The sequence below is a fragment of the Phyllostomus discolor genome, chromosome 13 (genome assembly GCF_004126475.2).
Source record: "Phyllostomus discolor isolate MPI-MPIP mPhyDis1 chromosome 13, mPhyDis1.pri.v3, whole genome shotgun sequence".
Classification (NCBI taxonomy): Eukaryota; Metazoa; Chordata; class Mammalia; order Chiroptera; family Phyllostomidae; genus Phyllostomus; species Phyllostomus discolor.
In genome coordinates, this window is record NC_040915.2 from 58,849,179 (window position 1) to 58,875,427 (window position 26,249).

Here is a 26,249-nt window from a genome sequence, read left to right on the forward strand (position 1 = left end):
GCCTAGCAGAGTTTTGGTTCACAGCAAATGAACATTGAAAAACAACTCTATTTGCAAACTTACTTGAAAGTGTCTCCAGGTTTACAGTGGGTCTAGTCTGTATTCTTTAGTCCATGTTTCTGAAGTCTCAGGAAAACAGAACCAACACAGAATAAATTATTCATGATGTCACTGAAGTGTTACTTGTTTCCCAAACGTAATATAACCAGAGCATTTGACACTGCTGTTTCTCTCCTGAAATAAGGAGAGAGCTCTTTTTTTTCCCAGATCCTGGGAACTCTCCCAGTGGGGTACTGTCCACCACAGCAGGGACTCTGCTGTCCTGTTGGGCAGAGCACTGACCTTGTCCTTCCTCCCAGGCTCCTGAGGGCAAGGCTGGCTGCAAAGCATTGTGTAGCACTGACGAGGTGCTAGGACGTGAGATCCGTGGCACAGACTCAGGCCCAGGAGGAATTCCATGCACAGAGCTGGCCTGGAGCCTTTTCTGAGTCCCTACGCCTTCAGCTAAATCAGCTAAAGAGGGTTATCAAAGGAGTAATTTGTGGCCTGTGCCCCAGAAAGCTCTTGTTGGTTCACAACAGGATAAGAAAACTGTGCTATGCTGAGGAAATGCTGAGCCTGCTCCAGGCACGTGGGTGAAGTTTGTCCATGGATGAAATGCTCTCACAGCTGCCACCACTCAGTACCATGGGGACCCCTGTGAGTGGCATTTCCTCAGCCCACAGGCACTGACTGTGTCCCCCTGTCCTCTCATACCCCACTGGAGTGTGTCAACAACCTGGGGTGTGGACTGGGCTGTGGGGCAGTAGGAGCGGGTGTTCCCCCTGTTCCTGTGTCACACCCCCGACCCCCGTGGACCTCTTGATGACCCCAGATCCTACATGACCTTCTCCTGAACATATGTCGGCAAACACATTGAGTGTTGCCATGGCAATGGTCCCAAAATCTCAAGTCAGGTCACCTACTCCACCTTGGGACCTGGGACAAAGGTCCCTGAGAGTCATGCCTCTTCACCAGCCCCTACTTGGTGCTCACAGCCTCTTTGGCCACTTGTGAGGACCAGCCTGATGAGGAGGCTGATTAGCACAGTCACAGGCCTTCATACCCCCCGGCCACAAAGAGCTCCCATGCCACATGGACGTGAAGTGAACATCTGCCCTCCCCTCTCCGATGACCTATCACTCTCCTGTCCCCGAGTGAGACCAACACTGGTGCAGTCTTTGGCTTCTGTTATCACTTGTGCTGTGAACCCAGAGACCTCATGGTCTCAACCCCTGTCTGTCTTTATGGTGCAACATAAATGTCCCATTTGCTATGTGGTTTCCTAATGCAAACAGAATCACTGTGGACCCGGTTTCGGAGTTCCTGATGGCATGACAACAAAAACAGGGTTCCCACACCTGTGACCTGGCTCCCTGGGGCCTTGGCTCCCAGGCAGGGACCCAGAGACCTCAGAGTGTTAGGAAACACTATGTCGTCTGTCATGGCCACAATGGAGAAACGATTCGCTCGTTATTGCAAATTAGATTTGAACAGCTTCTCCTATTTATATTTCAGAATACATCACCTTAATCAAAATCACTGGACTAATGTTCCATAAATACTGTGCAGTTAATTTTGAATCTGCAATAATATCAACACTGGCTGTAAAATCACAAGCGAGTGACGGCCCGCCCTGTGTGTCTGCTGTGATGTCTGACAGAATGAGAGATGCGTTCTGTCTACTTTCCTGTTTGCTGTGAAAGCTCTTTCAGTTCTTTATCGTTCTTATTTCAAAGTTCAAAAACACAAATCTGGGCACAGGTAGACTTTAAAAAAAATTTTAGTAAACATTTAAATGGGAAATAATAGCGAACACACAGTTTGAAAGAAAACAGAGGAGAAAGAAACATTCCCCAACATACTTTGCGAAACCATGTTTTTCTCGTTACTCTAATCAGACAAAAATGATCACCCATGATGCCAGCCACTCAGGGGTGGACTGAACTTGAACTTCATCACTCAGTAAAGAGACTGAATGAAGTGGCACAAGGCAGAGCTAGTGTGCTCCCCTGTGCCCCCTGATGGAGACTGTGGGGACCATGAAGAGCACAGCCTTGATCCCCACCTGCATTAACAGCACTGAATAAGGGGGTACAGGGCAAGGTGAAGGGAGAGGAGGTACCACTGCAGGTGTCCCCCCCTTTCCTGGTGTTAGGGGGCCAACGAGTCTAGTGGGGAGTGAGTGCCCACCCCACTGAGCACAGAAACTCCCCTCAGCCCTGTGCTTCTCTCCCTGAGGTCAGCAGGGACCAGCAGTGGGTGTGTCTGTCACCCTGCTTGAAGGGAACCAGCAGGTGACAGTCACTGCCTCACTGTCCCCAGGAAGGCGTCAGAGCACACAGCAGTGGAATCAGGGCTCCACCCCTGTGGGGCCAGTGGGAGCTGAACACCCACCCCCTGACCTTCTGTGCTGCAGCTCCCCAGGAGGGGGGCCTGAGGGAAGACAGAGGAGATGGGACTCAGGGGCTCCTCCTGTGACCCCCCAAAGTCCTGGATCCAGTAAAACCCCACCTGATTTTTCAAGAAGCAGGAAATAAAAGCTTGAGGAGAAATGAGAGTGACCTGACACAGACACTGAGAGGACTGTGACGAGGAGACACAGTGACAGACATCAGTCTGGCAGTGACCCTGAAATCCCTCTGAAGGGCAACAGTGAGCGTTCTTGGTACAAATGGAAAAGGAGAAAACTCAGAATTTAAATAGAGGTCACGAGAACAAATCAAGTGGGAATTATAGAACTGAAAACACAAAATGTAAAATTAAAAAAGAAAACTGTGCAAGAAATCAGGAATAGGTGAACTGCTTTCATTTATTTGTTTGTTTATTTATCCATTCAAAAAGGGCACCATCTTTCTGCATTCCCCACCTCCCTGAATGTTCCCCAAAGAACATCACCAGGGGGCGCTGTGGGTCTTCTCAGAGGTGCATGGCTGAAACCCACTCAAATGGGTCCATTAGAAAGGGCCCTTTGCCCACTTGCGTGGCCTGAGTTAGACCTGACCGACAGCAGGGGCTTCCTCTCAACGGTCAGACTGAAAGCTCATACAACCACTGTGTTCTGCTCACAGGAAAGCTAAAAACTCTCCTGAGGACCCAGAATTCGATGGTGTTGTGTGATCATATTTGCATAATGACCCACCAAACACACCCCTCCCCCAGGGAGCTGAGGAGGAGATAAAGGGACACCCAGAGAGCAGTGCCAGCCTGAGGCCAGGGACTTTGGAAAGTGTCCACCATGGCCTGGACTCCTGTCCTCCTGCTCCCCCTCCTCACCCTCTGCCCAGGTCCGGGGATGCTTTAGAGACTGCCCTTTGAGGGGGTCCCTCTGCCTTTATTCTTCATTCCTGACATGTGTCTGTTTTCCTTTCAGGGTCCAGGTCTCAGGCTGTGGTGACTCAGGAGCCCTCCCTGACTGTGTCCCCAGGAGGGACAGTCACTCTCACCTGTGCCTCGAGCAGTGGAGCTGTCACCAGCAGTAACTATCCATACTGGATCCAGCAGAAGTCTGGCCAAGTCCCCGTGACACTGATCTATCATACAAACAGTAAACTCTCCTGGACCCCTGCCCGGTTCTCAGGCTCCCTCCTCGGGGGCAAAGCTGCCCTGACCCTGTCCGGGGCCCAGCCTGAGGATGAGGCCGAGTACTACTGTGTTCTGTGGTACAGTGGCCATCACCACAGTGACACATGCAGGGGGGAAGTGAGACAAAAACCCAGGGCTCAGTGCACCCTCTGATTCTGCCATCCCCCGTCTAGTGCTCATAGAGGCTGGTCTCACAGGTGGGGACTCAGGAGGGTTATTCTCTACGGTCCCAGGGGGTGCAATCGGATCCACATTTCTAAGCCATGACAGGATTTAACCCACCATTTCATGAAGACAAAGTCCTCTTTAAAATAGGAGCCAATGTCACCCACAATTTCACAGGGAATGGGCAGGACAACAAAGGAAAGGTCATTCCCACGAGGACACACACACACACACACACACACACACACACACAAACACACAGTCAGGTCTGAGGGTGGCTTGGCCGGCATTTAACAACCAAGACAACTTCACAATCTGGTGCAAAGAAGCAGAAGAGGCAGAGCCACTGGGAAATGGAGCTGGAGCCCCCGTCCCAGAGGAGGCTCCTTGTTCGTCTTCCTTCTCCAGCCTCTGTGGTGCTTGAGGGCAGGAATGCCTGACCTTTGTTCTGGGTCAAAGCAACTGCCTGCTCCAGACAGCCGTTTGCACAGCTGACGGGGGAGCAGACAGCCTGAGTACAGGGCTCACCATTCAAGACGTTCCTTAGAACTGGACCCACGGTGTGCAGCTAAAGAATAACTTTGCTTATTTTCATTGTAGAAATTTCTTTATTGGGTCATTATTACCAATAGAAATATTTCTCTTCTATCCATGACATTAATTCCTCCCATATCTCATGAAAACCACTGCCTTCACTGCATAATTGGACACAATGTGGCTTTCTGCATGAAACTATGCCCCAGGCTTGCAATAATTTTTTATCCCAAATACATGCTTGTAGCCTCTCACATTGGCTTTTAGTTTTCAGGTTAACATCAGTGATACTATAGAGCTAGGATTTTTGAAGACAAATGTTAGAGTGAAACATAATAGAAACATAATAAAAACATATCCCACATCTTGAGAAGGACATGGGATTGGAGCATATGGGCATATGGAACTGATGTCTGCTACCCCCTGCCAGGGAGAAATCTAGACCAGGTGCTCAGTGAAGGGGCGGGGCATCCAGAATGGGAGGTGGAAGAAGAGGACAGTGAGCATCCTTATAGCCAGTGTCCAGGTCTAGTAGCTGAGCCTGTGGTTCTTCACAGGCAAGGCATCTCGAAATCCCATGTCCTTCAGGAAAACAGGCTAAATGGTGTTCCTGAGGACGTCTTACTGGGACTTATGGCAGAGGTTGGAGGCTCCAAACAGAGCCAGCGATGACACCATCGGATGCAGGAGTGCCCTGCCATGAGCTCTTTCAGAACTGCTCCTGCCTTGCCCAATGGCCAAGAGTCATCCCCCAGTAGGTCTAAGCTGACACTTTTTCTGGATGTGCAGTAGGGTGAAGGGTTGCTAGTGTCTCTCGTAACAACAATGCTAGGAAATGGGAGAGGGTGTTGGACCAGTATTTAACCCCAAAGAGTCCAAATGTAAGTTTCAGTTTAGCCCCCAGGGTCCACATGTGCTCATTCACAGGCTGCAGACGGGAGATGGGAGGGAGGATATGGGACCCAATGCCGACCGGCACCAAAACCTTGAATGAGATACCAAAGATTTTCCCTTAATTACTGTAGAGAGGGTATGTAGGAGAGATTTATCATCAGTGAGTGGCCTCACCACATGTGTACATGTGAAGTATAACGGGTAATTGTGCAAAGAACACAATAAAGTGAGGACAAACTCTAGCAGCAGTCAGGGCAACCTGCGTGGCCCCAGAGAGCATAGATGGGAACTTGCCTGTGGCCACCGGGAGTGGGACAGGGAGATGTGGGGACTGTGGACATACTGTGTGCAGAGCATTGAGAACAATAGCATCATTGACATTTGAGAGGCATGTGTGTCTTACAGTCAGGAATGAGGCACAGGTGGGGCCTCCATTATGGAATGAGGGACTGTGCTGTGACTACACACAGTGGATCAGAATCGCAGTATTGGGGAGTCCTGTCGTAGACATGGGGTACAGTCAGTGACCTGCTGAGCTGCAGGGACCACCTGGGCTCCAAGGCTTTCAGGAAACTTGGAGACGAGTGTCCTGCCAACACCAGGGGGCGCTGTGGGACTTTGCTGTGCTCCCTGCTGCACAGCTGTTCAGGGAGGAGCTTCAGGTCCCCTGAGCCTGGCCCAGGATGTGCTGATGATTCCTTGAGGTCTGACATCTGCACACAGCAGAGCGTTCTCTTTCTCCTGAGAAATCTCAGGAGAAACGACTCCTGGATTCCCAGGAACAGGAGGGAGCCCTGTCCCTTTAAGGTCCTGGCTGTCAGGCTCTTAACCTTTACCAGCACCAGTTTAATAACAAAAATCTTAATTATTTAAAGGCTTTAAAAAAACATCAGTTTCTTGCCATCTAGAGCCTATGAGGCAACCCTCAGCTCCATCAAGTATGAAAAGCACAAGGACATTTCCAGAAAGGTCTGGTTTTTCTTCCAGGTCAACACTGGAGGCATTTTCACACAAGTTGATTATGACTCGGTGTGGAATGAGGCCGTTACATTGAAAAGGAGAAGCAATATACACAACAGGATGTTTATAGTAAAGGTGTAGATTTCAGTCTTTAGAATGCACATAGTTTTAAGATTAGACTGAAAGAGATTAAAGGAGAAAGCATCATAAATATAAAATATAGACAAAGGAGGAAAGAATAAAGTATCAGAACAGCACTGAAGGGACGTGACAGGCCGGAGAGGAGAGCAGGAGGACACGTCCCCTCTGACGGCGTTGAGTACGGAGACCGAGAGGGACGCAGCCCGCCAGTACCTGGGCAGTGGGGGTGGGAATGGAACAGCAGTGTCTCCAAAGCACACCGAGAAGACAATGTCATCGAATAAGTGTAGATCCCATAGACTCTCTGTCAGTGTGAACCAGTAGAGTGCGGTGAAGGTTTTGAGCCTCGAACTTGGATGAAGATGTTTCTATATGTGAAGTGGCATCGCACAAGGAGAAGAAGCAAGAGGACATGTCAAGAAAACCTGAAATATTTTGGCGACACAAACACGGTGAATGCCTCATCCATGTAGTCACCTGGAAGTGATCGGTTATCTAGAGACAATAATGTCTTAGTTCCAGCCCCACGGAGAAACCCACTCATTCCCTGTTCTTGGTACTGACATCCCAAAGGTACCAGGGCCAAATCTGGTTGCCCTCCAGAGGTGTGGGGTGTACTCCAGGGGCAGGTGGGCCCTGGATCCGAGAACAGCAGGGGGCACTGTGTGGCTGGTCCTGCCAAGACAAGGTCAGGTTATCTATTGTTTGATTATTAGTGCCTGACAATGATTGATGAGCATTACATAGAGGCCCTGTATTTCTTCGCAAGTAAACGCAATAAAAAGTCATTGAGGAAGTGGCTTTTGGTCCTTCTCCTTCAGAGATCGGCCACCTTTCCTCCCCAAGCAGATCATGTCTTGGCAGACTTATTTTCATCTGCAGTGGAGGGGTGGGCTCTGCAGGCAAACCTCCCCCACACCAGGTCATAGGGAAAGTTTGGCCAAAATTATATGCATAAAAATATACTAATTTCTGCTGAAAAAAAGGAAAAACATTGAAAGAGTATTTTTGTGCCTTGGAGAAACAGTGATTAATTTCTAACAGGGGAGGAATCACAGTAAAAAATAAAACTGCCCTGAAATAGGGCTCATGCTGCCGTGGGACAGTTACTCCTCTGGGCCTGACGCCGCTCCAGGGAAGATGACATGAGTGAAAGCAGCAGCGCGGTGCTGACCCCGCAGACCAGTTGAGGGACAAGTGGACTGACTCACCCTGAGGAGTCTGATTAGGACATGAAAGTGTCTTGGAGTGACAGGGATCCCCCATAGGGGGCACCGGGACCACTACTAAGGAAGCAGGTCAGGGAACAGGGCTGTGGGGAGGCAGGATCTGTCTGTGATGAGAATCAGCCAGCATGTCACACAGTGGTGTGTCTAGGTCTGGGCACCAGGGGGCGCTCAGGGACTGTTTCTGCAGGTCTGGGGTCTTCAGAGCTGGGACTTGTGACTTGACACTGCCTGGTGCCCTCTGCTCAGGATACAGCTGTGACATTGTCATGTCCTGGGCTTCACACAGTCTCTCTCCCAACCCCCCTGAAATCCCCAGGCATAGGTACCTGACAGAGGGCCCAGGGAGGGATCAAAAATGGGGGCGGGGGTCTCATTTGCATGAGTGGGCCCTCCCTCTTTCAGAGTATGAAGAGGGGAAGGGAGAGGTCTGGAGGAGCTCTGCTTCAGCTGTGGGGCCACAGAAGGCAGGACTCAGGGATGGACTCCACCATGGCCTGGTCCCCTCTCCTACTCACCCTCCTGGCTCACTGCACAGGTGACTGGATAAGGGGATAGGGGAGGAGACCTTGAGAGGATGCTTGGGGGTCTTCTTCCTGTTCCTGCCTCTGGACACAGAATCACCATCTCTGTGTGTCTCCCTCCTCCAGGGTCCTGGGCCCAGGCTGTGCTGACTCAGCCGCCCTCAGTGTCTGGGAACCCAGGACAGACCGTCACCATCTCCTGCACTGGAAGCAGTACCAACATCGGGGGTGGTAATTATGTATACTGGCACCAACAGTTCCCAGGAAAACCCCCTAAAACCGTCATCTATTATACTAGCAGCAGACCCTCAGGGATCCCGGACCGATTCTCTGGATCCAGGTCTGGCAGCGTCGGCACCCTGACCATCAGTGGGCTCCAGGCTGAGGACGAGGCCGACTATTACTGCTCAGCATGGGATGACAGTAGTAGCAGTGGTCCCACAGTGCTGCAGGGGCGTGGGGAAGTGAGACAAAAACCTGCTGTCCCCTGCAGTGCAGTTCCCCGGGGCAGTCCCCACTCCTCTGAGAAGACAGCTGCTTTCTTGCTTTGCTTGGTTTGAACTCAGGTCTGAGACCCACCACAGGGGACTGTGACAGGAACATGTGTCACATCCTTTGAACGCTGCCTCTGAGGCCTGTCTGTGAGGCAGCAACACATTGTGCAGTTTTCTCAAATGAGGGGAAGGTCCTGTGTGTCAGGGGGAGGCTGTGCTGGGAACAGAGTCCCTGATGGGTCAGCAAGATCCAGGGACAGGGAACCCGTCTGTGTCCGAGTCAGTGCACATCAGGAAGGCCCAGAGTGTGTGCTGTCGCCATCATGTCCCCTCTCAGCCTCCACCCTGCCCATCACTCAGGATAGATACACCCTGTGTGGCTCACGATCCATTCCTGGAATCAGGTTTGGCAGCTCAGGGTCCCTGACCCTCACTGGGCTGAGAGCTGAGGACAAGGCTGTCTTTCACAGCCACCCTGTGATCCTCTGTGGCCTCTGTGCTCACACAGAGCTGAAGGCCTGTGGGACCTGAGACCAGGAGAAGCTCGTTCTCATCTGCTGGAAGGGGAAATCCCAGCATGTGCCACTCAGGACTCCTGTGGCTTCTGCTTCTGGTGCCGCCACCCTGGGCCAGGTTCTTCCAGGGCAGCCCCTGGGGAATAGGTGTGCCTCCCCCACCCCCTGTCCTCACAGCACCTCACGCAGCCCCCACCTGGACAACAGGTCTCAGACAAAACAGGAAGTCAGCTCCCCATCAGCTGGGGACACAGAGTGGCTCTGCTCTGAAGCCCAGGTGCTGGAATGGGGGCACCATCTCTGGTCACTTCAGACCCAAACTCTGACTGGGCGTCCTGCATCTCTGTCAGTGACCACTGGCTTCTTTCCTGGATGTTTCAGAGCTGCCACCCTCTTTTTGGCCCTCACTGTGAACCCCTGTCTCTGTAGCCTCCAGGGAGAGACCTCTGTCCTGGCTGGACCAGCCCCGTAGCACCTCGGGCTGTGGCCCACATTTGGGGCTGGGGAATGACCACGTGTCTGTACCCATCAATGCAAAGATCCAACCATGGGTTTCTTCTTGTTTACCCGCATTGTGAATACTACCTGAGTGATGCTGAATGACAACGCAGGTGAAGTCACATTGGACAGTTCCCGATCTTTGTGGGAATGTGCCCCTCCTACCTCAGTAGCTGAGAGCTGAGTGTGGGGCTGAGCCATGTGTGTGAGGAGGGAGTGTGAGTTTCTGCACTGCAAATGTGCCTGCTGCTTAAACTGTGTGTGTTTTTATTAGGAATGTATTTCAAAATTTGATCAAAGGCTTTCTGAATCTACTGAGGTCATATGATTTTATTTTAGGATCTATTAATAGGATGTATTTTATTAGTGGCTTGTCAATATGGAACCTACGTTGGATCTCTGGAAGAAATCAGCTGTGCCAATGCTGTATCTATTTACTGCTTTGATTTTGGAATTTCTCTGTTAGCATTTTTTAAAATTTTAATAGGTATTTTTTTTAGATTTTATTTATTTATTTTCAGAGAGAGAAGGGAGGGAGAAAGAGAGAGAGAGAGAAACATCAATGTACGGTTGCTGGGGGTCATGGCCTGCAACCCAGGCATTTACCCTGGCTAGGAATCAAACCTGCGACACTTTGGATCACAGCCCGCGCTCAATCCACTGAGCTATGCCAGCCAGGGCTTTCTGTTAGCATTTTGATTAGAACATTTGCATTAAGAATTTGCATTATTTTCTGAAATTTTCCCTTTTTTTTATTTTCCCTGTCAGGTTTCCTTTCTCCGTAATACCTGCTTGCTGTAAGAATTAGGAAAGCTTCCATTTGCTCAATGTTTGGAAATAAATACACATATGTATCAAACACATTTGAAACATCCAGTCTCTGAAGGAGTTAGTGTTTTTGCACAACTAACTGTACCGTATGCTCTTTTTGTGAAGTAGTTCCATTTTAATGTGTTTTATTTTTTCTAAGGAAATTGTTCATTTTATTCAGCTGCCTGAAACCATTTCTTATCTTCCTAGAAAAATCTGCATATTATCTATTTTTAATAATTTTTTCATTTTCATAGTATCTTCATAGCATTTTTAATTTTTTACATTATTAATTTTCACCCCAAATCTAGAAAGTGGTTGTTCTCATCTGTCATCTGAACTTGAATTCCATGTGCCAGTTACAGCTACTGTTGTGATGTCTCCTTCAGGTGTACTTGCATTTAGTGTGACAAGGAGATGCTGTTTCTCATGTGCTTTTTCATTTTCTCATACATGGCAGAGTTCTCAATTTCTCACTCTTGATTTGTTTTCTTCTTAACTCATGGTAAATACTCTACCAGTATTTTAGCAAAGAAGTATGAAGAGATTTAAAAAATCCACATACTAGTGGAATCTCACTGTGGCCCAAATCTGAGAACACTTTCTTCACTCACCCACATATCAACCTAAAGGTCAGTAGCACTCACACAAGCCTCTATGATGAAGTTTTATGGTTCAGGGACTCCACTGGAGCCCCAAGGAGGAACCCTGCCCCCTCCAGGGGCACCGTAGTGACAGCATCAGGGCCAGCCTGGGCAACACCACTCTGGGACATGAACTATAATACTGACATTGACCCTCAGAGGTGGAAACTGAGAGGGAAAATGTGAAGAAACCGTCTCCGTGTGGACAGAAATGTAAAGACTGTGTCCTCCCTCAGTGCCCAGAGTCCCATAAGCTGCACAGACTGCAGTGGGTACCATGAAGTGCAGCCTCTAGTCTGGTGCTCGCCCCCATGAAGGGGCTGATGGAATTCTAGGGAGAGTGAGTCTTTGGGAGACAGAACTTGATATTCTGGACCCTAACAAAGTGACCTTGCTGTCACCACCTCCCCTGTCCCTGTGTTACAGAACACACAAGGGGGGGCCTGGGACGATATACTATTATTAAAAGAAGGCCCCGGTCCGTTATGTCCGTTGCCCTAGGAAAGACGTCTCTCAGTGCCAGAGATTCGTGAAAAGGAAAGAAAATGTTTATTTAATGCTATACTAACTTAAAGTAGTGACCTAATGACTTCACCAAAATCCCAAAGTCCCTAAAAACACCCACAAACACACAGTCCTTCCTTCCTTCCCCCCTTTGCCCAGTCCAGAGTACCGTATCTCAGGAAAGGAAGTAGAAGTCCATGACTTAGGTAGTCCTCTGGTTCTTCCCAGTTAGAACTCCATCTCGACTGGGAGACCTCCCTGGATTCCCGGCACCCTCGGCTGAGCCACCAGGATCTCTGCTAAAACCAGGTGGTGGTTCCCCCTTCTAAAGCTGTGGGGGTCCCGACTCTGCCAGGCATGTGGTTCTCCCTCTCTCAGGGCTGCGGGAGTCTCCACTCCATCAAGGCCGTGTGGTTTCTCCCCCAATGGCTGCCATGTCTGGGTTTAAATCCCCCATGCCAATCTTCTTCTGCAGCCTCATTTCTGACTCCTCCTACACTTGGGCACACTTGCCCTCAATCTGCTGTCTTCTCCAGCTTTTCTGGTCGCCATCGGGGGTCTGGGCAGGTGTCACCCCATGTCATGGAGCAAATCTTCTCCCAGCTCCCACGCAGGCGCTGTAACTCAGGGGACCTGCCTCCCAGGTCCCATATTGGGGGGAAGGTCCCTTTCCATCCCCCTGGCCTTGAGCATGGCCATAGCTATTTAGCATATCTAAGTGACCAGCCAAAGGCTATAGGTATGCTAAATGACCATGCCATGGATTAGCTGCAAAGCTGCCCTGCATGTTCTTGCTCTGTGTGCCCCTTCTCCAACTCACACCTGTGGGGGAAGGGGTGAAGACATCTTAAAATCTCCTGGACACCTTGAGTTCTGGACCCCATTTCAAATGCCTATTTGGGGTCCCCCCTCTTGGCTGCACCCTGTAACACTATCACTAGTTTTCCAACATTCTGAGGTATAACTGACCCCTGTGTCACCAGGCTGATTTCGTCCTGGGAGGGAAACCCCTGGGCATTACCAGGCATGTGACCCCACAGCAGCCTGCCCCTTGAGGACAACGGGACCCTGCTACCAACAGACTGGGAGCCCTGGCCTGCACCAGATCCCTCACAGCAGCACCCTGACACCTTCCCTGTGCCCAGGGAGGGGACTGTCTCACTCCTCGTGGGAAGGTGAAGCCTGTCCCTGGGGTTGGAACTGGGTCTGTCACAGGCTGACACATGGCTGGCAGGCCTGGGTAGCCATCAGAGAACAAAGACAGACAGTTTCCTCAACTGGTCCCACCATGTGGGTCACTCTGCCTTCCGCCCTCATCATCGGTCAGTTGGGTCTGGTGTGTGGACACTGGAAACTGGCCAGGGAAACAGGCAAGGTGGTTCCAGTCTCAGCAAGGAGCAGCTGTGACCCCCGACCTTTTTAGTGTTCCACAAAATGTCAGTTCTGAGGAGAGCCACACCCCCTCCCATCTGTGAGGAACAGTCTGAAATGACGTATTCCTGGGAAAGGGAGGAGGCAGCAGAAAGTCCGAAGTATGGCCTCCTTTCCCAGCGGGACTGACACGGGGAAAGCAGGTTTACAAGTGGCAATGGGGACCCTGCCCACATCCCCTGGGCGCCTCTGCTTCCCCTGCCCCTCCCTCAGGGAGGACAGTCCCAGAGGACCAGCACCTGGCCCTGGGGCCCCACAATCCATGATGCATCCCCTTCTGGGTTTCTTTCCAAACTGCTTCCCCCGGTGACCTTGAAGTCACATCTGAGGATCCCTACTCACAAGGTCCTGGTGACAGGTGGTACTGTCACCGTCACTGTCCCCTTCTGTGTCCAGGAAGCTGGGATCAGAGAACCTGATTCAAAAAATCAGATATCTGCTCTCATTCCAATATACACGGGACCATGGGAATTACTTATTCAATGTATGGAACAATGAAGTTCCCACTTACTAGGTAAAGCATGGTTAAACTTATATGCATAAAAATATACTTATTGTCTGCTGAAAGACAGAAAATACATTGAAAGATTATTTTTGTGCCTTGGAGAAATGCAGATTAATTTCTAACAAGGTAGGAATCACAGTGTAAAATAAAAGTGCCCTGAACACAGGGCTCACGCCGCCGTGGGACAGTCACTGCTCTGGGCCTGGTCCTGCTCCAGGGAAGACGACCTGAGTGAAAGCAGCAGCGCGGTGCTGACCAAGGACCAGCCGAGGTACACGTGGAGCAACTCACCCCGAGGAATCTGAGTAGGACATGAAAGAGTCCTGGAGTGATAGGGATCCCCAATAAGGGGGCACCGGGACTGCCCCTAAAGGAGCAGGTCAGGGAACAGGGCTGTGGGAAGACAGGATCTGTCTGCGATGGGCCTCAGTCAGCATGCCACAGAGTGGTGTGTCTAGGTCTGGGCACCAGGGGGTGCTCAGGGACTGTTCCTTCAGGTCTGCGGTCCTCAGAGTTGGGACCTGTGACTTGGCACTGCCTGGTGTCCTCTGCTCAGGTCACAGCTGTTGCCTTGCCATGCCCCGGGTCTCACACAGGCTCACCCCTAACCCCCTGAAGTCCCCAGACACAGGTACCTGACAGAGGGCCCAGGGAGGGATCAGAAATTGAGGGGTCTCATTTGCATGAGTGGGCCCTCCCTCTCTCAGAGTATGAAGAGGGGAAGGGAGAGATTTGGGGGAAGCTCTGCTTCCGCTGTGAGGCCACAGAAGGCAAGACTCAGGGATGGACTCCACCATGGCCTGGTCCCCTCTCCTGCTCAGCCTCCTGGCTCACTGCACAGGTGACTGGATAAGGGGACAGGGGAGGAGATTGGGAGGACACCTGGGGGTCTTCTTCTTGCTCCTGTCTCTGGACCCAAAATCACCATCTCTGTGTGTCTCCCTCCTCCAGGCTCCTGGGTCCAGGCTGTGCTGACTCAGCCACCCTCAGTGTCTGGGAACCCAGGACAGACTGTCACCATCTCCTGCACTGGAAGCAGCACCAACATCGGGCGTGGTTCCCATGTCGGCTGGCACCAACAGGTCCCAGGAAAACCCCCTAAAACCGTCATCCTTAGTACTAGCAGTAGACCCTTGGGGATCCCTGACCGCTTCTCTGGATCCAAGTCTGGCAGCATGGGCACCCTGACCATCACTGGGCTCCAGGCTGAGGACGAGGCCAACTATTACTGCCAGTCCTATGACAGCAGTACCGGAGGTCCCACAATGCTGCGGGGCTGTGGGGAAGTGAGACAAAAACCTGCTGTCCCCTGCAGTGCAGTTCCCCGGGGCAGTCCCCACTCCTCTGCGAAGACAGCTGCTTTCTCGGTTTGGTTGTTCTGAACTCAGGTCTGAGACCCTCCACAGGGGACTGTGACAGGAACATGTGTCACATCCTTTGAACACTGCCTCTGAGGCCTGTCTGTGGCAGCAACACATTGTGCAGTTTTCTCAAACGAGGGGAAGGTCCTGTGTGTCGTGGGAGGCTGTCCTGGGAACAAAGTCCATGATGGGTCAGCAAGAACCAGGGACAGGGAACTCGTCTGTGTCCACGTCAGTGCACATCAGGAAGGCCCAGAGTGTGGACTGTCACCAGTATGTCCCTTCTCAGCCTTTCCCCTGCCCATCACTCATGACAGGTCCACCCTGTGTGGTTCACGATCCATTCCCAGAATCAGCTCTGGCAGCTCAGGGTCCCTGACCCTCACTGGCCTGAGAGCTAAGCACAAGGGTGCCTCTCACCGCCACCCTGTGTCAGTATCCTCTGTGCTCACACAGAGCTGCAGGCCTCTGGGACCTGAGGCCAGGAGAAGCTCGTTCTCATCTGCAGGGAGGGGACGTCCCAGCATGTGCCACTCAGGACACCTGTGGCTTCTGGTTCTGTTGCTGCCACAGAAGGCAGGTTCTTGCAGGGCAGCCCCTGGGGAATGGGTGTGCCTCTCCCACCCACTGTCCTCACAGCACCTCACGCAGCCCCTTCCTGGACAACAGGTGTCAGACAAAACAGGAAGTCAGCTCCCCATCAGCTGGGGACACAGAGTGGCTCTGCTCTGAAGCCCAGGTGCTGGAATGGGGGCACCATCTCTGGTCACTTCAGACACAAACTCTGGCTGGGCATCCTGTGTCTCTGTCAGTGACCACTGACTCCTTTCCTGGGTGTTCCAGAGCTGCCACCCTCTGGTTGGCCCTCACTGTGAACCCCTGTCCCTGTAGCTCCCAGGGAGAGGCCTGTGTCCTGGCTGAACCAGCCCCGTAGCACCTCGGGCTGTGGCCGACATTTGGTGCTGGAGCATGACCGAATGTGAAAAGTAACCAGTGCTATGATCCAACCATGAATTTTGTCTTGTTTACCTACATTGTTAGTACTTATTGTGTGATGCTGAATGACAACGCAGGTGAAGTCACAGTGGCCAGTTCCCCATCTTTGTGGGAATGTCGTCCTCCCGCCTCAATAGCTGAGAGCTGAGTGTGGGGCTCAGTCGTGTGTGTGAGGAGGGAGTGTGAGTTCCCGCACTGCAAAACGTGCCTGCTGTTCACACTGTGTGTGTTTTTACTATAAGTTACTTTTATACTTTGTTCAAAGGCTTCTTCTGAAGTTATTGAAGTGTTTTGATCTTATCCTTTGGTCTAGTAATATGATGTGCTCTGTGAGAGGGTTGATTAACTGAAACGTAAGTTGGACATTGGAGGGAATCAAATGTGATGCTGGTGCGTCCACTTACTGGCCTGCTGTTGGATCTGAGTTAACACTGAAGTTAGAACATTTGGATCATGTGTCACGTTGTCGTCTGTAATTGACCCTTTTCTGCATTTGTCTGTCCGGTGCAGGTGTCACTGTTACACCTGCTCTCTGTTGGAATCAGGAAAGCTTCCACTTTTTCAAGGTTTGGAAAAATATGTATGTAGCAGACACTTTTGAAAGATTCCGTTATAAATTTTTTGTGTTGGTGGCAAAAGTCACTTTATTTTACACTTTTTGTGTGGAATACTTCCTTATAATATGTTGTGTATTTTCTAGAGAAAGTATCCTTTTTACTCATCTTTGAAATCCCTTTATCTTCATAGGAAAATGTATATTGTATCTCTTTTGATATAGTTAGTCATTTTCATTTTATCCTCATTTCATTTAAACTTTGTGCATTATCAGTTTCTTCTCCAGAGCCCGTGGTTGCTCTGATCTACCGTGTGGACGTGAACCCGATGTGCCACCTGGAGCTGCTGGTGGTGGCGTCTCCTTCGTCTGCATTTGCATTTATTACGATGGGGAGACGTTGTTTCTTATGTGTCTTTTTCATTTTCTTTTTACCTGGGAGAACTCTATTTCTCATGCTTGATTCTTTTTGTCTTTATCATTTGGTAAATAGTCTGCCAATATTTTAACAAATAAATATCAAGAGATTTAAAAAATCCACAAACTAGTGGAATCTCACTATAGCCCAAATCTGAGAGCATTTTCACTCTCATGTGAACCTGAAGGTCAATGGCACGTGGACAACCCCCTGTCATGAAATCTTAAGGCTCAGGGACTCCACTGGGGCCCCAAGGAGGACCCCTGCCCCTTCCAGAGTCGCCATAGTGACAGCATCAGGGTCAGACTGGGCAACACCACTCTGGGACATGAACTATAATACTGACATTGACCCTCAGAGATGCAAACTGAGACAGAAAATACGAAAAACCGATCTCTGTGTGGACAGAAACGTAAAGACTTTCTCCTCCATCAGTGCCCAGAGCCCCATAAGCTGCACAGACTGCAGCGGGTACCGTGAGGTGCAGCCTCTAGTCTGGTGCTCGCCCCCATGAAGGGGCTGAGGGAATTCCAAAAAGAGTGGGTCTTTGGGAGACGGAACCTGATACCTTGGATCCTTGCGGAATGACCTTGCTGTCACCACCTCCCCTGACCCTGCTTCTCCTTTCCCTGCCTCTGGGATGCGGCTTGCAGCAGGGCCCCATCTGCCAAGTGGTAAATCCTCTACTCTGAAGGCTCTGCCCTAGAAGCTGGTGGATCCTTCCTCCTGAGCTAATGCTCTTCAATGAGAAAGGCCCATCTTGACATCTGTCTGGGGCCTGAGTATTATGTACAAAATGCTCACTGCACTGCAGCCCCTGCATCACTGAAGCAGCAGAACCACCTCCTCCAGGGCCAACACCCTGATGAAATCTGCACACGGTACCAGACGGGATAAATGGCCTCCGAGACCGCAGGCTCTGCGTCCTTGGGCACCTCCACCACAGGACCGTTCTCCCTGAAGTGACCAAACTGCTTTGGATTCTCCTAGGAGGAGACAGTGTTTTGTTCAAAAAGCAGCGAGAGAATTCATGATCTTTTTAAGCAGGGAGCACCTGCCTGACATAAGGGGAAAGATCCCTCTGGGTGCCTGGAGCAGGGAGGGCCTTAGGGAAGAGGGTCTCCTGGTCCTAAGTAACCATTCACTGAAAGGCCTGAGGGTCTGGGAGTGTGGGGACTGGGCAGCGCTGACACAGTAAAGCAGAGCTGCCCCCGGGGCACGGGAGCAAGGGGGACCCCCTGCATCCCACTGCGCAGACACTCAGCCCATCTGCACACACAGCACAGCCTCATATCTGCCTGTTAGTAAACTGACACAGGGAGTAAGAAAATACAGGAAACTTTTGTTTGAAATGTAAACAACTTTTAGGACACCTTAGACAAAATTTTGACAAGAAACATGTGACACAGATGAAGAGAATACTGTAAACTTCAGAATATTGAGTCAATTTCTAAAACCAAGAGGCATTTTACCTTCTTCACTGGGACTTGTGAAGCCCACCAAGGCCATTATCTTTTACCAATTTCAACTAAATTAAATCAGATCTTCTTAAAAACTGTACATGCATCCCATCAACTAAAATGTTTGCTGCCTTCCTCTCCTTTGAACATGCCAGGAAGAAATTTATCTGGAAAGAGCAGTCCACCATCCTCTGTACTCCAGGGGGAACAGGAACTGTGGAGTTCAAACTGAGGACTGAAGTCACACTCATTTCCTCATAAGGAAAGAACCCTCTCTTCCATATTAGTCAAGATTATGTTTTTATCATGAGTCATTTTATTGTAAATGCAATAACATGTGTTGTTTTCAGCAATATTTCTACAAGTACAAAATCTGGGGAAGGATCCTTCCTCCCGGATGTTGGCAGTTAAATTGTGCACTAAAGGAAGTGTGCGAAGATCCTAACACCTAGTACTCCACCATGTGCCATTATTTAAAAATGCTTTCTGAGCAGAGATGAGGCCATATTATTGTAGGGTGGCCCTTTGAACTCACATAACTGGTGTCCTTATAAGAAAACGACCACGTGAAGTCAGGGAGTCACAGAACAGTCATTCTGCGAAGGTGGAGGCAGAGACTGCAATTGTGCAGGACAGGACAAGGAGCGCCAGACATTTCAGGAAAACCTCTGTTACCCTGGAGGGGCAAGGAGGGACCCCCTGCAGGTGTCAGAGGGTCAGGGCCCGCCATGCACCGTGTGCACGTGCAGCCTGCAGAGCTGCGGGAGGAACGGATGCTGCTGCTGGCACGGCCTGCAGCTCTGGAGCAGCTCCGGAGGCGGACGTTCCTCTGGTTCTGGGGCGGCCCCTACATGTGCACTGGCTTCTGCCCCTGCACCTGGCACCTGTGGATGTGTAAGTGCTGAAGCTGGAGCCGGCTCTGCCTGCTGGCTGGGGCTGGAGCTCCAAGACAAGAAAAGATCACCCATGTGCCTGCCTTTCCATGTGCCCCCAAAGACCAACCACAGCCTGAGCTTCCAGAGAAGCGTCAGCCCAGGACCCAGCACAGCACGCCTTCCCTGCCTGCAGTCCTCCAGGTGGGTGGTCTGAGGCCAGACTTCCCTCCTGATCCAGCACCAGGTCCGGGTTTCCTTTCTGTGTGAGCAGACCCGGCCCCGCCCCACAGGCTCGCAGGCACCCCACTTCCCAGGGACCTCTCACTGTGGGTCTCTGCCTCTGAAAGCTCCAGGTTCTCGAGCCGAGTCCAGGGGAGATGAGCCCAGGGATCCAGGTTGGGGCTGAAGATTCTGGACCATATATAGACTGTGGGAGGGACTGTGGTGAATGGTGTGGGAAGCAACTGGGCTGAGGGTGTTCACCAGCCATCCGGGAATTTTTTATCAAGGACAACCACCCCCAGTGGCCACACTTACCCTGTGCCGCTGAAGCCCTTATTGGTGCTGTGGCCCAGCTGCATGTCACTAGGGCAGGTGGAGAGGTGGCCCATGGATCATTTCCTTCCCCATATCCTGAGGGCACCTCTGAAATGACCGTGACCAGGGGCTGATCTGGAGGACTTCGAGGCCTCCCACGCCCTCCATGGGTTCTTCCTACTGAATTGACTCTCTGCTTCCACAGCAGCTAAGCCCTGTGTCTCCCCATAACTGTACCCCTGGGACAGGAGGTTCCCCACCCCGGCTCAGGATAAACTGCAGTCAGAGGGTGCCCCACACTCCACATCCTGCCTTGTACTGGGGTGTGAAAGTGACCAAGAGGCCAGGCTCTGGTCCCCCTCAGGCTGCATTTGTGTATGGTGGGTGTGGGACCGGCCCACGAGAACTCCTCACCTCCACACACAAGACACAGAGGGGACAGAGGGCTGCCCTGGTGGAATCTGAGTGGTGGCCGAGCCAGAACTGGACCCCCTGAGCCTCTCTGGGTCATCTTTGGGTCCCTCAGGAAAGGATCAGAGGCGTCTTGGCTGACAACAGTTGCAAAGTGTGAGGTCGCTGTCATTGCGTGATCCTGAGGCCAGTGCCTCCCTCCCTGGGGACAAAACAAGTGAACGTGTTGTCTCTGGAGCATCTGCCACCAAGTGAGCTGAGGAGAAGCTTCTCTAGAATGTGGCTGCCCGGTCACCAGGGTGCCAAGTTCTGTGTTGTTCCAAGTTCTGAGCAGCCTCAGGGCTGCTCCCACAGTGCACCCAGTGTGTGGGGACGTGAGACACGACCTCCCTGTGCTCTCAGGGCTGGGCTGTCCCTCACTCAGTCACGACCTGGGACACCTCTAGCCAGGCTCAACACCTTCCTTCTCAACTCTTCTTTCTCAAAACGGCCTGTGACATGAGGTATATTGTCCCTTATGTCTGCACTTTTTCATGACTCAGACAAGGGATCATTGCCAGAAACTTCTGGGAGCAGTTGGCTTTGTGTGGCTGTCATTGAGGTGCTGAGTAAACAACTTTTTTAAAAAGATTTTATTTATTTATTTCTAGACAGGGGGGAAGGAAGGGAAAGAGGGAGAGAAACATGAATGCATGGTTGCCTCTCGGCGCCCGCCACCAGGGACCAGGCCCGAAACCCAGGCATGTGGCCTGACTCAGAATCGACCCTCAGGGTGACCCTTTGGTTCACAACCCCATGCTCAACCCTCTGTGGAACACCGGCCGGGGCAATTTCTTTATTCTGAGAATTCTGGACACAAGTGGCAGGGACTACAGGGGTGCCCTCCCCAGAGACAAGCCTGAAACCAACACCCTCTCTCCTGGAGGCTGTGTCTGCGGTGGCTTTTCTGTTACTGGGAAGGGTCTGAAAGGAAGAGAGAGAAATGCAGCCCTTCACGGGGATTGGCTGGTCACCAACTCGAGCTTTTCTATCTGCAGCTCAGACCACAGTGCACAGCTCACAGCTGTAGAATGGAAGGATTGTAGAAAATGTGTACACTCCTCTTCAACCAAGAACAGAAGGCAGTGTGTTCCCCGTGCTTCTCCATCAAGTTTCACCACAATTGCTATAAATAGTTATCATGGTTGTATTTTTAACTCAAATCTTACTCAGGTGACATTTATGTATTATCACATACATGCATTTTAATTTGGGTAGGTGGTCCCTAATTATAAACTGTTTTAATAAAATTCTATCATAGCAATTAAACTTTATTCCTGGAATTTTCTGCATGTTTGCCCTTTTTACTTGTAGAGACGTGACACACACAATGCCATAGGGCAAGGTCCCGGGCAACCTTAGACTGTGAACTGGAGGGCAGGCTCCCAGGAGGGATCCCTGCTCACAGTGTGCAGGGACCGAGGGTCCCCTGCAGGTGGGATAATGACGGACAAAGGGGCACTCAACATCACACACTAAGGAGGAGCAGGGGGCTTTCTCCCCATAACCGCCCCATCCCTAGAGAGAAGGGGCCCTTTCTCCTCAGTTTTTCTGGGGACCCACAGGGAAGGAGACCTCTAACATGAGGGAGGAAGGAACCCGTGTCCTGCACAGAAGGGGACATGCCTGCCTGGGGCTGGTCACTGCTCTGGACTTGATACTGGCCTAAGGGTTTAAGTAAGAGACAGCACGTTATTCCTCAGCATGGAAATCCCAGGGAGGTGTGGAGAGGCTGATCCTGAGGTCTCTGAGGACATCACTAATGTGCCCTGGGGTGATGGGGAAGCCACAAGAGGGGACACTTGGCCTGGCCCTAAGGCAGTTTTCAGTGGACAGAAAGTGGAAGTCAGAGGCTGTCTCTTCTGGGTTCTGGTCACCACACACAATGGAGTCTGGGCCTGGGCACTAGAGGGTGCTCGGGGGTTGTTCCTGAGGGAACTGGGGTGATTTGAGCTGGGACCAGCCAGTTGAGGTTTAGAGATGTGACTTCCCCAATGCACAGGTCTCACAAAGCCCCACCTCGCAGTCATGCACAGGGTCCTGGGGCAGGGGTAGGTGATTTGAGCTCAGGGAGGAATGAAATAGTTGAGGAGGTGGGTCGGGGAATCATTTGCATAAATGGGTCCTCCTCTCTCAGAGTACAAAGGGAAGGGAGAGGTTTTGGGAAACCCTGCTTCAGCTGTGGGGCCACAGAAGGCAGGACTCAGGGATGGTCTCCACCATGGCCTGGTCCCCTCTCCTGCTCACCCTCCTGGCTCACTGCACAGGTGACTGCTTATGGGGACAGGGGGTGGCTCCCTGGGCAAACTCATGCTGTACTTTCTTGTTTGTCTCTACACCCATAATCACCATCTCTGTGTGTCTCTCTCCCAGTGTCCTGGGCCCAGTCTGTGGTGACTCAGCCACCTTCTGTGTCTGGGTACCCAGGACAGACCCTCACCATCTCCTGCACTGGAAGCAGCTCCAACATCGGGGGTTATGATGTGCACTGGTACCAACAGCTCCCAGGAAAGGCCCCCAAACTCCTCATCTCTGGTAATAGCAAACTAGCCTCAGGGGTCCCTTACCGATTCTCTGGCTCCAAGTCTGGCAGCTCAGCCTCCATGAGCATCACTGGGCTCCAGGCTGAGGACGAGGCTGATTATTACTGCCAGACCTATGATACCAATGTCAACGGGCGCACAGTGCTGCAGGCCTGTGGGGAAGTGAGACAAGAACCCCTGTGTCATCTGGGAGCTGGCTGAACACTGCAGCCGCTGCAGCTCAGCCTCAGCCTGAGCCCTGTGACTTCTGCTCATTCTCTGGTTGATGTTTTTGGCCCGGGTTCCCCCAGGGACACTGTCTGGGATTGCAGGATGGTTCTTTCCCTCCTGTCCTCACAGTCACTCACAGCAGCACTTTCCCAGACTGAGTGTCCTAAATGAAACTGAAAGTCCGTTTTCCCACATGATGGAGACTGTTGACTTCAAGACTGGTTTGCATTCAGTTTTTCTTGTGATGTTCAAATAAATAAGACATTTTGTTGGGCCCCTAAACCTACCATGGGGCCTGAGCACTGTGTGTGCTGTGCATGAAGGGTGAGTCAGCGGTTTGCATCTCACTTTATAATGTCCTTCAGTGTAATCACTGCTGACTGCTTTGTTTTGTCTTCTGATTTTCAATGAGTTTTCTGTAATATATGCCCATGTAAAAGCATACAATTAGAACAGATTGGTGGTTTCCAGAGGTCTGGGTGAAGGGGTGGCCACATGGGTAAAGGCAGTGAAAGGGAACCAACTCCCAGTTGTGAAATGAGTGGTTCGGGGATGTCGTGGACAGCATGGGGACTGGGGCGGGGATTCTGTGGCCATGCGTATGTGAACGCAGCTGCAGGAGTGGATCTCCAACATTCACAGCACAAGAAATAATAAACATTGTTACAATGTGTAGTGATGGGAGTTAGGTAGACTCATTTTGCTGATGAATTTGCAATATTTATCAACATAGACTGATGATGTTGTGCAGCTGAAATGAATATAATGTTGTATGTCAATAATATCTCAATTAAAAGTTACAGTAAATAAAATGACATTATGAAATTAAATTGGAATTTCTGTTCAGAGAGACACCTGCATGTGAAAGTTTAAAGTATCTTTATCAACAGTCTCCCCACCCTGAGAGCAACCGACAGGCCGTGCGTGGGTGTGTATTACAGCTGTGTGTGGGCTCACCCCAAGCCGGGAGCAGCAGAGAGGTCCTCCAACAAGGGGCTTCCTTTTAAAAGGTGATGTCATTTTTAACATGATTCTAATGATGTCACATTTTGGAAGAGGCAAATGTGTAGGGAGAGTATGAACATGTGTTTTAAATTTGACCATGTGAAAACAAAGCAGGAGCAACTGAATTATTCTGTATGAGAATGTAATGTCTCCTAAATGGCACTACGGCGCTGTGAAATGCATTGAAAACTGTGAAACACAATGACAGACCTTAACGTGTGTACTTGACATGCAGGTTAGGAAGTTGAGGGTCCCTTGGTGGAATGTGGAAGGTGGCAGGACCTCATCAGTTTGCATTGAGAAGGCATGATCCCCTGCCCTCAGGGGAAAGGTGGGGAGAAAATTTGCTGACTGAAGTACCTGTCACAGTGGGGGACACCAATCAGACTAACAGCAAAGGAAACTGCACTTAAAACTGTGCTCCGATGACAAAGTGGCTTCCCAGGGGGATACAGGTAACAGTGCAGGTGTGGCTGTGCTGTGCACTGTCGTTACATAATCACGTGAGTGGGTGGGCACGGGTCGGAGCAGGACTACTCTCCTTATTAATGGAAACTGACAGGTATCCCCAGGGGGAGGAGGCGTGATGCTCCCGGCAGTGACGTGTCAGAGTTGCCGATGCAAGAATGAACTCAGGTTTGGTTCAGGGGCACGTAGCACTGCATATGAAGATATTTACAGATGTGCCTGTTCCTGCACTAGTTCACTCAGGAATATTTGATTGTCCTGTCCACTGAGTGGAATTGCACATGATGGTGCCCAGTGTGATGAGTCTGCCCTTTCCCTGATATTGGCTTCTATAACACTCTAAAATACATAACTATGCCTTCTTAGGAGAAATGACTTTAGAGAGAGAGGGAGGAAGGGGGTGGGAGGGAGACAGGGAGAAAGAGAGGAGAGAGACAGTGAGAGAGACACACAGATGCGGATGTTGGTGTTCCACTTGCTTCCACATTCATCGGTTGCTTCCTGTATGTGCCCTGAACACAGATCGAACCCCCGACATTGCCTCATCTCAGCACAACTAACTGACTGAGCTACCTGGCCAGGGCCTGATTTATGCCATAATTGCAATTTTCTACCTTTGAACTTCTTCTCTCATTTCTGTCCCACCCTACCTACCTCAGCCTCTGGCAACCACCAATTTCTTCTCTGTATCTTGTGTTTATTAGTTTTTTTGTTGTTGATCAGATTACACAGATAAGTGAGATCATGGTGTCTGTCCTTCTGTTTGACTTATTTACATGGCATAATGTCCTCAAGTTTTTGTTCATGTTGTGTCAGATGACAAGATTCCATTTCTTTCAAGGCTCGTTTATACATTGATTTAACATTATATATGATGTATGACATGATCTTTAGCCATTCACCCATCAATGTATACTTAGGTGATTTCCATATGTTGGCTGTTGTATAACAATGCTGTCCTGGACATGGGGTTGCACATGTCTTTCAAAGATGTTTTAGTTTTCTTCAGATAAATACCCACAAGTGGAATTCTGGGTCACAAAGTCGTTCTAGTTTTAGGAATGAAGCCCAAGGAACCATGTGCAACCTGCTGAGCAGCAGAGACCAGCAGGGCTCTTAGGGCTTCAGGCCAATGTGAGGAGTGTGGGCTGTGACCAGCAGGGGGCGCTGTGGGACTGTCCTGTGGCCTCTATGCAGCTTCTCAGCTAGGACCCTCTACTCAGTGGAGCCTGGGACTCGGGGAGGGGCCAGAACTTACTGATTGTTACTCTGGTGAGGGGTCCTCTGTGGCCTGGCAGATCCTCTGAGCAAAGACCTTTGTGCTGTCTCAGCAGGTGCTTCCTCTCCAGGCTTTTTCTTTCTTTACTCATGTTTTTTTGCATTACAATTCAGTCCCCCTTAATCACCCCTTCCCCCACAATCACCCTACTGTTGTCCAGGTCCATGAGTCCTGTTTCCTTTTTGCTCAGTCTCTCTACCCTCTGACCCTCCCCCCTTAGCTGTCACCCTGGTCTCTATCTCAGAGTGTGTCTTCATTTTCCTTATTAGTTCAGGGTGTTCTTTGGATTCCACATGCGAGTGAAATCATATGGTATTTGGTTTTCTCTGACTTGCTTGTTTCACACAGCAAAATATTCTCCAGGTCCATCCATACCCATCCATAAAGGGTAAATTTTTCTTTATTTTTACTGCTGAGTACTATTCCATTGTGTAAATGTCCCATAGCTGTTTTATTCATTCTTCTACTGATGGACATTTAGGCTGCTTCCATATCTTGGCGAGTGTAAGTAATGGGGCAATGAACATAGGGGTGCTTATGGTCTTTCAAACTAGTATTTGAGGTTCATTCAGATATACTCTGTAAGGCCATGCTACCCTGCATGCACCTGACCTTGTCTGATCCA

At 50.6% G+C, this 26,249-nt stretch overlaps 4 gene segments (V, D, J or C); all 4 read left to right on the forward strand.

Annotated features, from left to right (window-relative positions):
• The first annotated feature begins 3,183 nt into the window (after positions 1-3,183).
• On the forward strand, positions 3,184-3,792 carry LOC114509482. The segment is given in 2 exon segments: positions 3,184-3,326; positions 3,413-3,792. Coding segments are annotated over 2 exon segments (414 nt in total).
• Positions 3,793-7,976: 4,184 nt separating this feature from the next.
• Positions 7,977-9,093, forward strand: LOC114509484. The segment is given in 3 exon segments: positions 7,977-8,082; positions 8,195-8,532; positions 8,923-9,093. Coding segments are annotated over 3 exon segments (567 nt in total).
• A 5,124-nt stretch (positions 9,094-14,217) lies between these two features.
• On the forward strand, positions 14,218-19,162 carry LOC114509485. The segment is given in 3 exon segments: positions 14,218-14,310; positions 14,421-14,755; positions 19,007-19,162. Coding segments are annotated over 3 exon segments (549 nt in total).
• Positions 19,163-22,260: 3,098 nt separating this feature from the next.
• On the forward strand, positions 22,261-22,878 carry LOC114509486. The segment is given in 2 exon segments: positions 22,261-22,386; positions 22,493-22,878. Coding segments are annotated over 2 exon segments (429 nt in total).
• Positions 22,879-26,249: the final 3,371 nt, after the last annotated feature.